This window comes from Bombina bombina, chromosome 4 (assembly GCF_027579735.1).
Source record: "Bombina bombina isolate aBomBom1 chromosome 4, aBomBom1.pri, whole genome shotgun sequence".
In the NCBI taxonomy this organism is placed as follows: domain Eukaryota; kingdom Metazoa; phylum Chordata; class Amphibia; order Anura; family Bombinatoridae; genus Bombina; species Bombina bombina.
In genome coordinates, this window is record NC_069502.1 from 638,094,956 (window position 1) to 638,109,859 (window position 14,904).

Sequence of the window (14,904 nt, forward strand, 5' to 3'; positions counted from 1 at the left end):
TAGCATTTATTTTGTGTTCAATGTCTCTTTAAGGTTGCTGTAAAGTTCTTTTAAATTAACCCATTTGTTCACTGTGTAAGGAAATTGCTGATTTACATGTCTGAGATTAACCTATTGCAATGCAATTTTATGCTTATCACTGCTAAACCATCTGAATGCAATTTGTGGTTAGGTATGATAGGCATACTGGCATGATTGTTACCTATATCTGGAAGCATGAAGACTATGGGTTTCTATTAGAACATATGACATCTTCTTATACATCTTCTTATACATCTTCTTATACAGTACTTAAACTGTAAGGTGTGAAACTGTTCCATTGCAATAATGTACATTAAAGAACGAGTGTAAAGAGAAGATATGATCTGAAAGAGGAAAGGGTAAAAAAAAGGAATGAAGATAGAAGGTAGTTGAGAAAGATAGTTAAGAGCGAGAAAGGATGAAAGGAGAGATGATAATTATTATTAAAAACAAACAAACTCCAGATCTGCTATCTGCTATGACCTTCCATGACTGTCAACAATCTCTTCATTCTCGCAGTTCAATAACTTCCTTTTTCCATCCAGCTGTTGTCTTCCCCAGAACCTCTAGTTGATGTTTCTAACTGCTATGAAATTATTTTTAATGTATTTCTTTTTGTAGCATTATTTAATTTGTTATGGTATAAAAAAACCCCCAAAAAAATATTACGGAATGTTTCCCAATAGCTAAAAATATGCAAAGAGGGGGTAAAGTAGTGGGTATAGTGTGGGTGGGATTAAAAGTGGCGAGTAACATATAGAGTCGTATTTATCAAAGGTCTTGCGGACCTGATCCGACAGTGCGGATCAGGTCCGCAAGACCTCACTGAATGCGGAGAGCAATACGCTCTCCGTATTCAGCATTGCACCAGCAGTTCACAAGAGCTGCTGGTGCAACGCCGCCCCCTGCAGACTCACAGAGGTGTCGCAGGAGGTGTCAATCAACCCGATCGTACTCGATCGGGTTGATTTGTGGTGATTCCTGACAAGGTTATGGAGCAGTGGTCTTTAGACCGCTGCTTCATAACTGCTGTTTCTGGCGAGTCTGAAGACACGGGCCCACAAGCTCCATACAGAGCTTGATAAATGGGCCTCTTTGTTCTGACTAGTAGCTTTGGACTTGAGATTTTGAGCCCTGTATATATATCTCCCTCCCCACTGCAGATGGCCTATACAATAGTGATGAATAGAGCTTTAATAAAGCAATAACATGTTTGCTAATACACCTCTAAAATTTACAACATAATGACTCCAAATATTTTTGGAATTCTTGTTAAGATGTCCAAAAGGCCATTTTGGGTCTTTGTCAAATGCAAAAGAATTTTTTTGTCCCATATTATAAATAATAGGGGTTTTATCATAGAGCTGAACAGATGATGATCATGGATGCATAAATAAATAAGTGCTTGCGTCTAAATGAAAGTAGACTTTCCGGTCAAAGATATAACTGAAAAGCCGATAAATTGTGTTCAACCCTATTATCATTATTCCAGTTGTCACAGACAACAAGTTTAACGAAACAACCTTTATTGTGCTGTAGAAGAAAATCACAGTCAATCTTCCTTTGTCTATACTTTATTTTTATTACAGTTATACTTTATATATAATCTTTCCTTTTTTATTTCTACAGGTTCATGGCATGATAGTTTCACCTCCTCATCTGCAAAGGACAATAAAGTCTGAAGAGTTAACTTGTGTAGCAACGTCGTCCGCTTGTTTAACCACTAACACATTTGTGTGTCTTATAATTATCACATGGAATATATTACTAACTGCAAGGAACAGTGTTTTTCTTTTGTAAAACTGCTTTACTATTTCCTACACTATTTTATGAAGAGACAGATGAAATTGCACTTCTATGATTGTTAATTTTTATATAAAATAAAGAGATTTTATCAAAATTAGACATATAAATTATTTATTATAAATATATAAATCTTTAAAAAGTTTGGCAACTGATCTTCCAAATCTCATTGACAACTGAAAGGATTAAACACTACAATCTCCTTTGCTGTTTACTTGAATTCTACAGTAGTTGTTTGTCCATCCTTTTAAAATCAAAGCATTATTTCCCTTTATAAAAATGATAGTACATTTATTATTGAGTGAATATAAGCTCAGTGATGCATAATTGCATAAGGGGTAAATATTTCTACATAAGGTAATATATAATATCCAAAGTACAGTGCTGGTTTTACACCTTCCATAATTACAGTGCAATATAAATAACTGATTTTAGTTAACACATATAACACACAGATTTGTGTACTATATACTTCCCAAGATACTTAAAGGGACACATAATTCAAAATTAAACATTTATAGTTTGGATACAGCATGCAATGCTGAGACTTTTTACCCCTTTACTTCTACCAGGACTTTCAGAGAAGAACTTTACCAAAATACAGGAGAATGTTTAGCATTTTTACTATCACTCCATTTAAACAGAAATAGAGCCTTGTTTCTTTCCTATGGCATAGAGAGTCCACAAAACATTGTAATTACTAGTGGGATATTCACTCCTGGCCAGCAGGAGATGGCAAAGAGCCCCCCAGCAAAGCTGTTAAGTATCACTTCCCTTACCCATAACCCCCAGTCATTCTCTTTGCCTTGATCACGGATATTTAAGATGGTGTCTGAAGAGTTTAATCCTTTTAATGGGTACTTTTCCCTGCAAGCAAGGATTGGGGCTATGCTGTGTCCATGTCAATCTCTTTAGTAAGAGTAATGGTGGCTATTAGCAGTTAGAAGACGGCGAAGTATTCTTTGCTTAAACTTCTAACATTATGCTACCCCTATTATAGAAAGCCAGATTTGGTTTCTTTTCTATAGGTCCCTGGTAGATATGGTGAAGCTGCCATACCTCAGAAACAGCTCCTGCCTGACAGAGCAGGATCCACAGGTAAGCGATTTCCCTTCTAGGTTTGGAGCAATTTAAAAAAAAAGTTTTTTTTTATTGCGGTAACTCGGCACTTCCGGTTTTCGGCTTCTCTGTTCAGATCGGAGTTTGCTGAGGCGAGTGTGGAGGCTGCATTTTCTTCTTTCTACAGTGGCAAGTGGATTTGAGCTGTTCCGGTAACAAGGAGGTGTTTTTTGCTACCGGGTGTGTCTGGTTTTCTGTGCTAATGGGATAGAAACTTCTGGAGGGGTAAGACCTCAGCAGAGCTGAGGGTTTTTAAGTGCTTATTTATGTTTCATATAAATTAACCTTATATGGCATTAAAATTTTTTTGTTAATTGTGAACTGATACCCAATTATGGACACTAATGCTGAAGTTGATTCATTTGAAAAATGCCTATTGTGTTTGGAGGCTAAGATAATTCCTCCTGTACAGTTTTGCTCTTCATGTTTAAATAAAACTTTAAAATTTAAAGATAAGATGTCTCTCCCTGAGCCTCCTGTCTTTAAGGATAGTGTTATCCTAGCTACGCCTCAGCTTTCCCCTCAAGCTTCCCAAGCTTCACATGCAGTGCCCTGCGGTTCCACTCAACCTAGGAATTTCACTGCGCATATTACTTATGATGTTTATGCAGCTTTTTCCAAAGGTTTCTGGTAAACGAAAGAGGAAATCTATACATATTGATGTTAGTAAGGCTGACTCTGCTAAAGCTGCATTAGTCAGTTTGTCTCAATTACCTGATGAGGATGATTCTTCAGTGACTTCTGAGGGGGAATGTTCAGATTCTGATACTGTAATGACAAATTCAGCAGATTCAGAGGAGATTAATTTCAGATTTAAGTAAGAACACCTTTGAGTTCTTTTGAAGGAGGTTCTTGCTACTTTGGAAGAATCTGAATCTGTTGCGGAGAATCCAAAGAGGTCTAGTAAACTTAATAGGGAATATGATGTACCCTCACCTGTGGAAGTATTTCCAGTTCCAAACTGTATGGCAGATATTATAACTCAGGAATGGGATAAACCAGGGATTCCTTTTTCCCCGTCCCCTGTTTTTAAAAGATGTTTCCTGTTGCTGACTCTATTCCTGACTCGTGGCGCACAGTTCCCAATGTAGAGGGAGCTATCTTTACTCTGGCTAAGAGAACTACTATTCCTATTGAAGATAGTTGCTCTTTCAAGGATCCCATGGATATGTAGACTATTTGTAATAGTTAATAAATATTATTCGTTAATATTGACCAAAGATAGCCACTGGATAACAGGAGTGACTATAATTGTTTAATATTGAGTCTAGTGGAGTAGAAGTTCTTTTCTATATGTATTTGGCTATACACTCAGCCCTACTTACTGCACAAATACGACACAATGGTTGAATTTTTATTGTTTAGCATAAATGAGTTTAACAAATTAATCACAAAAACAATCTCTGATATTGAGTACCAATAGCAGATTGGAGTTAGCCATTGACAATAAATTTACGTAATATGAAACAATAACAGTAATAAATACAGCAAATAGGAGGTACAGATAAATCAATGTAACAATACAAAGTTTACTGCTCTATAAAGTTATTTGCTAGTGAATTTATTGTATTACAATTCTTTTTACAAAAATGAAATTGTATCTAATTTCTGATACATTTTATCTAATAGACAAAACAAATGCCTTATTAGCTCAATGCACAATTTTAAATCTGTATGGTTATCCTTTATTAAAATAAGGTATTAATCACTCAATTACACCCAGGACAAGATTGAGTACTACATTGAATTTGTTTATTTTACTACAATATAGGGATCACACAATAATTGAATATGCCCACTAAGTACTGTTTTATGCAAACCAAATGAATATACTAACTAAAAGAAATAACTTTATTCTCTGTTAAGTAGTTTGTAACCTTTCTGCAGGTAAGAATAAAAAGTTACTTACACTACAAAGGTTTAAACAAACCACAATTCATTTGGTCTGATATCCCAGATACTGAAATATAAGTTACTTCAAGCAGTATTAATTCTGTAAAGCAATTATACTTTACCAACCATTAATGAGGATCTTGGAAAGGATAAAGCAGGCTCTGGTAATTGGTCAGGATAAGATGAGTGAGGACCCTCCTGGTGAGATGGTACAGGATCTTGTAAAATGGGTGCCTCCTGCCTATCATCTCAGGAGCATTTTTATACAAAAAATGTCCTAATTTCCATAGACCAGCCTAGTGTGTGTACACAAGGCTGTTCAATCTCTGATAGGCCTCTAAGTCTATACATTAACTAACGGCTAGATTTAGAGTTCTGCGGCCAAAGGGGTGCGTTAGCTACGCGTGTATTTTTTCCCCTGCACCTTTTAAATACCGCTGGTATTGAGAGTTTTCTGAAGGGCTGCGTTAGGCTCCAAAAAGGGAGCGTAGAGCATAATTTACTGCCACTTCAACTCTCAATACCAGCAGTGCTTACGGACGCGGCCAGCTTCAAAAACGTGCTTGTGCACGATTCCCCCATAGGAAACAATGGCGCAGTTTGAGCTGTAAAAAAACCTAACACCTGCAAAAAAGCAGCATTCAGCTCCTAACGCAGCCCCATTGTTTCCTATGGGGAAACACTTCCTAAGTCTGCACCTAACACCCTAACATGTACCCCGAGTCTAAACACCCCTAACCTTACACTTATTAACCCCTAATCTGCCGCCCCCGCTATCACTGACCCCTGCATTTTATTATTAACCCCAAATCTGCCGCTCCATACACCGCCGCAACCTACATTATAGCTATGTACCCCTAATCTGCTGCCCCTAACATCGCTGAACCCTATATTATATTTATTAACCCCTAATCTGCCCCCCCCCCAATGTCGCCGCTACCTTACCTACACTTATTAACCCCTAATCTGCCGACCGGACCTTGCCGCTACTCTAATAAATGTATTAACCCCTAAACCGCCACACTCACGCCTCGCAAACCCTATAATAAATATTATTAATCCCTAATCTGCCCCCCCCAACCTTACCTACACTTATTAACCCCTAATCTGCCGACCGGACCTCACCGCTACTATAATATATGTATTAACCCCTAAAGCTAAGTCTAACCCTAACTCTAACACCCCCCTAAGTTAAATATAATTTAAATCTAACAAAATAAATTATTTCTTATTAAATAAATTAATCCTATTTAAAGCTAAATACTTACCTGTAAAATTAACCCTAATATAGCTACAATATAACGAATAATTATATTGTAGCTATTTTAGCATTTATATTTATTTTACAGGCAACTTTGTATTTATTTTAACCAGGTACAATATCTATTAAATAGTTAATAACTATTTAATAGCTACCTAGTTAAAATAATTACAAAATTACCTGTAAAATAAATCCTAACCTAAGTTACAATTAAACCTAACACTACACTATCAATAAATAAATTAAATAAACTACCTACAATTATCTACAATTAAATCCACTAAACTAAATTACAAAAAAAAAAAAACACTAAATTACAAAAAATAAAAAACACTAAATTACAAAAAAAAAAAGAATACAATAATTTTAAACTAATTACACCTACTCTAAGCCCCCTAAAAAAATAACAAAGCCCCCCAAAATAAATAAATGCCCTACCCTATTCTAAAATAAACATTAAACAGCTCTTTCACCTTACCAGCCCTTAAAAGGGGCTTTTGCGGGGCATGCCCCAAAGTAAACAGCTCTTTTGCATTTTATAAAAACATACAATACCCCCCCCCCAACATTACAACCCACCACCAACATACCCCTAATCTAACCCAAACCCCAATCTACCCAAACCCTAATCTAACCCAAACCCCCCTTAAAAAACCGAACACTAAGCCCCTGAAGATCTCCCTACCTTGTCTTCACCACGCCTGGTATCACCGATCCGTCCAGAAGAGGGTCCGAAGTCTTCATCCTATCCGGCAAGAAGAGGATATCTGGACCGGTAGACATCTTCATCCAAGCGGCGTCTTCTATCTTCATCCATCCGGCGCGGAGCAGAACCATCTTGAAGCAGCCGACGCGGATCCATCCTCTTCTTCCAGTGACTCCCGACGAATGAAGGTTCCTTTAAGGGACGTCATCCAAGATGGCGTCCCTCGAATTCCGATTGGCTGATAGGATTCTATCAGCCAATCAGAATTAAGGTAGGAAAAATCTGATTGGCTGATTGAATCAGCCAATCAGATTGATCTCACATTCTATTGGCTGTTCCAATCAGCCAATAGAATGCAAGCTCAATCTGATTGGCTGATTGGATCAGCCAATCAGATTGAACTTGAATCTGATTGGCTGATTCAATCAGCCAATCAGATTTTTCCTACCTTAATTCTGATTGGCTGATAGAATCCTATCAGCCAATCGGAATTCGAGGGACGCCATCTTGAATGACGTCCCTTAAAGGAACCTTCATTCGTCGGGAGTCGCCAGAAGAAGAGGATGGATCCGCGTCGGCTGCTTCAAGATGGTCCCGCTCCGCGCCGGATGGATGAATATAGAAGACGCCGCCTGGATGAAGATGTCTACCGGTCCGGATGTCCTCTTCTTGCCGGATAGGATGAAGACTTCGGAGCCTTTTCTGGACCTCTTCTTGCCGGATAGAGCTGTTTAATTTGGGGCATGCCCCGCAAAAGGCCCTTTTAAAGGCTGGTAAGGTGAAAGAGCTGTTTAATTTTTATTTTAGAATAGGGTAGGGCATTTATTTATTTTGGGGGGCTTTGTTATTTTTTTAGGGGGCTTAGAGTAGGTGTAATTAGTTTAAAATTATTGTATTCTTTTATTTTTTTGTAATTTAGTGTTTTTTATTTTTTGTAATTTAGTGTTTGTTTTTTTTGTAATTTAGTTTAGTTGATTTAATTGTAGATAATTGTAGGTAGTTTATTTAATTAATTTATTGATAGTGTAGTGTTAGGTTTAATTGTAACTTAGGTTCAGATTTATTTTACAGGTAATTTTGTAATTATTTTAACTAGGTAGCTATTAAATAGTTATTAACTATTTAATAGCTATTGTACCTGTTTAAAATAAATACAAAGTTGCCTGTAAAATAAATATAAATGCTAAAATAGCTACAATATAATTATTCGTTATATTGTAGCTATATTAGGGTTTATTTTACAGGTAAGTATTTAGCTTTAAATAGGAATAATTTATTTAATAAGAGTTAATTTATTTAGTTAGATTTAAATTATATTTAACTTAGGGGGGTGTTAGTATTAGGGTTAGACTTAGCTTTAGGGGTTAATACATTTATTATAGTAGCGGTGAGGTCCGGTCGGCAGATTAGGGGTTAATAAGTGTAGGTAAGGTTGGGGGGGGCAGATTAGGGGTTAATAATATTTATTATAGGGTTTGCAAGGCGTGAGTGCGGCAGTTTAGGGGTTAATACATTTATTAGAGTGGCGGCGAGGTCCGGTCGGCAGATTAGGGGTTAATAAGTGTAGGTAAGGTAGCGGCGACGTTGGGGGGGAAGATTAGGGGTTAATAAGGGCTATCCTACGAACTAGATAAGTTTATACTGTTAGGTAAGGTCGGGCAGACTTGCTGGGCCTATGGCTCTTATCTGCCGTCAATATCTATGTTTCTATGTTTCTATGTTTCTATGTAATAAATATTATGTAGGTGTCGGCGGTGTTAGGGGCAGCAGATTAGGGGTACATAGGGATAATGTAGGTTGCGGCAGTGTACGGTCGGCAGATTAGGGGTTAAAAAATTTAATTATAGTGGCGGCGATGTGGGGGGACCTCGGTTTAGGGGTACATAGGTAGTTTATGGGTGTTAGTGTACTTTAGAGCACAGTAGTTAAGAGCTTTATGAACCGGCGTTAGCCCAGAAAGCTCTTAACTCCTGACTTTTTCCTGCGGCTGGAGTCTGGTCGTTAGAGTTCTAACGCTCACTTCAGCCAAGACTCTAAATACCAGCGTTAGAAAGATCCCATTGAAAAGATAGGATGCGCAATTGGCGTAAGGGGATCTGCGGTATGGAAAAGTCGCGGCTGGAAAGTGAGCGTTAGACCCTTTCCTGACTGACTCCAAATACCAGCGGGCGGCCAAAACCAGTGTTAGGACCCCTTAACGCTGGTTTGGACGGCTAACGCAAAACTCTAAATCTAGGCGTTAGTGTTTAACTAATCATTTGCTTCACCTGTCCAATAGGTGTCATCATAAGATTGAATATCGCTCCTGCGTATTCTTAAATTATTTAAGGATTGTCTCTTACTTAGGTAATGTAGTTAACATATACTATCAACTCTTAGTTGCTTATAAAATTGCTGATTTATACATTTAGATTCCATAAGAGAATATACATAGGCATATATACACATTGGTACTATTTGTCTTATTAATTACAATTGTATGTGTATATACATACACACATATATATATATATATATATATATATATATATCTACCATATATGCCTATCTACCATAGAGTGCACCCAGGCAACACACACATACAGTGAGTGCTTGGATCCAAAAACTATAAATATATATATATATATATATATATATATATATAGATATATAGATATAGATATGTACAGTATATATACATACATACATGTATACATATACACATGTATACAAATACATATGCATAAAATATCTAGACATATCTATGACCATACATTTTCTTATAATCATTTAATTGTAATTCTACTGATTGATATTTATTTAGTTTTATTATATATTAACAATTGTCCATAGTTGATATCTATAGTCATTAATTAATTATGATTATGAACCCCCATACATAATTTGTTTCCCAGAGATCCCATACTTCTACGTGGCCATTATTATACTGTATCCTCTAAAATAACATATATATATATATATATATATATATATATATATATATCCAGAAGCAAAAAAAGGCACTCACTGTTCACAATAAAACGTATTTTTTAATAAGTATTCAAAAGGTTAAAACGACATAACGTTTCGGTGTTTACAAAACACCTTTGTCAAATGTCAGAACAAGTTATAGACAACTTAATGCCCAACAACTCACCTATCATACCTCAACACACGCAGACTTATATACATTATCATTTGGCACTCCTGTATGCGATCAACCATGCACGCAGTGACGTCATGACGTTGTTGCGTAGCGTGACCACGTGGTCTCACGCCGCCCAATCACGCCCAGTCCGGTTACTATAGCAACCGGTATACAATACCTCCATAGCTGTACCGGGCTAGTAGATCCCAGTTTCAAATGCAAACATAAGTAGGCATAAAAGCCCAACCATTAGTGTACTATGCGTTACACATTGGCCCATAGTTACTGGCCACAGCAACACGTACTGCTCACAGTGCAGATCACAGAGCAGGGGTGCAAAACATTAAAAACCATATTCAAGTGCAATTACAATTAAAAAATCAATCAGCCATGGATAGCAGGGACATTAAAAGAGAGCAATCTAAATATTTCATTAGTCTAAGATTAACATATCTACATATCTTGAATCAGAATAAATCTAATCCACATATCTAAGATACATTATTCCCCCTTTTTTTTGTTTTTTTTTTTGTTTTATCTATGCCTAAGTTTAATCGTGCCACCTGGAGTATGATTAGAAACCCGTGGGTACCCACTAGGATGAAAATCCATGTGAATAGTTCCGGGTGACTTAGCATACATCCATAGTTGGTAGGTATAGGTGAAGATTTATTTGTTATAGAATGGTCCAAAGTCAAGGACAGTGTTCAGCCCTCTAGGGACCAATGTGTCCAGCATATGGATCCATTTTGTTTCCACTTGTAACAACCTGTTGTCTCTGTCGCCACCTCTCCTTAGTGGCGGCACATGGTCAATCAACATTGACCTCAAGCTTGATAAGCTATGTTTACATTCAGCGAAATGCCTGGCGACTGGTTGCTCTGATTCCCCCTTTTTTAGTGCCTCCCGTATTGCACAGCGGTGGTTTGCCATCCTGTCTCTGAAATTTGTTATTGTTTTACCAACATACACCAGGGAACACGGACAGACTAACATATAGATGACATATGTACTAGTGCATGTTAGTCTGTGGCGGATGGTATATCGCTTATTCGTATGCGGATGTTGGAATGTCTGGCCCCTCATCATGGTATTGCAAGTAGTACAATTTCCGCATGTGTAGCATCCATATTTGGACGTCTTCAGCCAGTTATCCTTCTGGTAGCACTTCACCGGATCGGTTTTCACCAGCACATCCCGCAAATTCTCAGCCCTGCGATATACCATCCTAGGTGGTTGCATCCTGTGAAAAGGAAGAGTTGGATCTGTTTCCAGGATCGGCCAATTTTTCTGTGCCGATCTCCTAAGTATATCGCTGGTCGGGTTGTAAGTGGTCACAAAATTTAGCCTTTCAGTTTCCAAAATGGGTTTTTCATGTCCCTTTCTGTTGGGATCCTGTAACAATTCATCCTTGACCTTTCTGACCATTCTTTTGTCATAGCCTCTTGCTACCAACTTGTCTTCCATTACAGTTAATTGATCGATCATGGTGGGTACCTCACTATTATTACAAATGACCCGCATAAGTTGAGAGGTGATTATCCCCATTTTCTAATGTTTGGGATGGAAACTCCTTGCCTCTAACAAAGAATTACGGTCGGTTGGCTTCGTATATAACGAAGTACCAAAGGAGCAACCATCCTCAGACATGATCTTGTATATATTAAGATCCAGAAAGTGTATTGTCTCATTACTATACTCTAACTTGAACCGTATGGGACAGTCCATGGTGTTGAAACATGTCACCCACTCCTGGAGTTCCTCTTTACTACCCCCCCACACCAGAAACACATCATCGATGTACCGTACATAATATCTGATGTGGGGATGAGCAAATGGTCTCATAGATGTCTGTTCATACCAGGCCATGTATAGATTGGCATATGTTGGTGCCATGTTTGAACCCATGGCCGTCCCTGACACCTGTAAAAAGTAACCATCCTCGAACTTAAAAAAGTTTTTCTCTAAGCACATGGTAAGTAGTTTGCATAAAAATTAAATCGGAGGACCCTCGTATAGGGGGTTCCCAGTCACCATGGACCTGACAGCCGCCACCCCCCCCCATGGGGAATGGAGGTGTAGAGGCTGTCTACATCCATGGTGACCAGGATATCATCCTCCTGTAATGTAGTATAGCCCCTTAGGACATTCAATAAACTCGGGGAATCCTGCAAATATGCTGATGTTCCTTTTACCACCGGTTGGAGGTAGAATTCTATATAGATGGCCAAATTGGATAGCAAGGAGTCCCTGGCAGATACAATGGGTCTGCCAGGGGGGTGGTCCAAAGTCTTATGTACTTTTGGCAAGAGATATAGTACCGGTGTTCTAGGATGATCATTGGTTAGAAATTCAAGTTCCTGTTCTGTCAGTAGCCCTGCTTCATAACCTGTATTAAGGCATTCATCAATATGTTTCTTGAATGCTTTGCCTGGGTTCCCAGTAAGTTTAACATATACACTAGAATCGGATAGCTGTCTGTAGGCCTCCGTCCTATAGTCAACATAATCCTGTAGGACTATGGACCCGCCCTTATCCGCCGGGCGGATAATAATGCTATTATCATTGCTCAGTGATTTCATGGCATTCCTCTCATCCCAATTTAAATTCGGATAAGTGGAAGAAGGAAGTTTATCAGGAATCTCATTACATAACATTCTGGTAAAATTCTTAATGGAGGGATGTGTATTTACAGGTTCAAAAGATGATGGCTTCTTAAATTTGGTCATCACACCTTGAGTATCATTTTTAAAATGATCTTTTAATTTGAGCTGTCTCTGTAGTTTGTGGATGTCCACAATAGAGTCAAATCTATCACATCTAGGCGTGGGTATAAAAGATAACCCACGGTTCAAAACTGAAATTTCCACATCATTCAGAGGCCGACTGCTCAAATTATATACAATACTTACTTCTTTTTGGGCTGCTTTTTGCGGTTTGCGTCTACCTCACCTGATGTGCGTGCGTCTATGCCTTTTGGATTCCCGGTCAGCGGTGGTTTCGCCGCTGACCTGGTGGCAACCCCAGAAAAAGACTGTGACTGACTAGATGTAAGTCCCTCACTATTGCCCATTGTATCACCAGTATTCTTTTCATTATCTGATGAATCGCCACTAGTGTCAACTAAGCTGAGATTATTGTGTACCCGTGGGTTTCTACGCCTGGATCTCATAAGGAGATCCTCCTTGCCATACAGCCACCTATACAAACGTCTATCTCTATAGTCATTCTCAACCGTGTTCAATTTTTTGTTTTTAAATGCGACCAACTCCCCTCTGTACTTAGCAATCATGGTATCAAGTTTAGTTACCCAGTCCTGGGTTTTATCATCCAACAAAACATGGTAGCTCTGTGTTTTAGTGGCCTCAAGCTCTATTTTAATTTTATGTTCAAGTCTACAGACCTCTTCTATGACCAGTAGCATAAGGTCATAGGAGCATTTATTCAATATTGAGCACCACTTTCTACAGAAATCCATGTTTTGTCTCCCTAAAGTGGGGATGTTTTTCACCCTAAAACCCCTTGGTATATACTTTTTACGGTGATAACCTGAGAGATAGACTGCATGTAAGTGGTAGTTGATCTCTTTTTTATGTGAATTCAACAATTTATAATATACATTAATGGGGGTATCACCCCTCAACTCACTGAGGTCATCTGTAACCCGAATCCGGTTACAGATGGATCCATATGCTGGACACATTGGTCCCTAGAGGGCTGAACACTGTCCTTGACTTTGGACCATTCTATAACAAATAAATCTTCACCTATACCTACCAACTATGGATGTATGCTAAGTCACCCGGAACTATTCACATGGATTTTCATCCTAGTGGGTACCCACGGGTTTCTAATCATACTCCAGGTGGCACGATTAAACTTAGGCATAGATAAAAAAAAAAAAAAAAAAGAAAAAAGGGGGAGTAATGTATCTTAGATATGTGGATTAGATTTATTCTGATTAAAGATATGTAGATATGTTAATCTTAGACTAATGAAATATTTAGATTGCTCTCTTTTAATGTCCCTGCTATCCATGGCTGATTGATTTTTTAATTGTAATTGCACTTGAATATGGTTTTTAATGTTTTGCACCCCTGCTCTGTGATCTGCACTGTGAGCAGTACGTGTTGCTGTGGCCAGTAACTATGGGCCAATGTGTAACGCCTAGTACACTAATGGTTGGGCTTTTATGCCTACTTATGTTTGCATTTGAAACCGGGATCTACTAGCCCGGTACAGCTATGGAGGTATTGTATACCGGTTGCTATAGTAACCGGACTGGGCATGATTGGGCGGCGTGACACCACGTGGTCACGCTACGCAACAACGTCATGACGTCACTGCGTGCATGGTTGATCGCATACAGGAGTGCCAAACGATAATGTATATAAGTCTGCGTGTGTTGAGGTATGATAGGTGAGTTGTTGGGCATTAAGTTGTCTATAACTTGTTCTGACATTTGACAAAGGTGTTTTGTAAACACCGAAACGTTATGTCGTTTTAACCTTTTGAATACTTATTAAAAGTTACATTTTATTGTGAACAGTGAGTGCCTTTTTTTGCTTCTGGATTTGTGGATTTCGTTTAAGTGCACCCTGGCTGCTGCACAGACTGTTTGATGTGCTGATCCGTTTTTGGGACAATATATATATATATATATATATATATATATATATATATATTCATATACACAGACATTTCCAGAGAGACACAGATATACTGACACAAAGTATACTGACACAAAGTTTACATAATGTTGTTTTTCTTCTTTAGTTACAGTTAATTGATCGATCATGGTGGGTATCTCACTATTATTACGAATGACCCGCATAAGTTGAGAGGTGATTAGCCCCATTTTCTGATGTTTGGGATGGAAACTCCTTGCCTCTAACAAAGAATTACGGTCAGTTGGCTTCGTATATATAACGAAGTACCAAAGGAGCAACCATCCTCAGACATGATCTTGTATAT

The 14,904-nt window shown here is 38.1% G+C and overlaps 1 protein-coding gene across 1 annotated transcript in view; it reads left to right on the top strand.

Moving 5' to 3' along the window:
• MOXD1 (monooxygenase DBH like 1) overlaps positions 1 to 1,921 on the top strand; it is a 240,419-nt gene extending 238,498 nt beyond the window's left edge. The window contains exon 12 of the mRNA XM_053710674.1: positions 1,651 to 1,921. Coding sequence (XP_053566649.1) covers positions 1,651 to 1,821 — 171 coding nt within the window. The 3' untranslated portion in view covers positions 1,822 to 1,921. The remainder of the gene's footprint in view (positions 1 to 1,650) is intronic.
• The last annotated feature ends 12,983 nt before the right edge of the window (positions 1,922 to 14,904 follow it).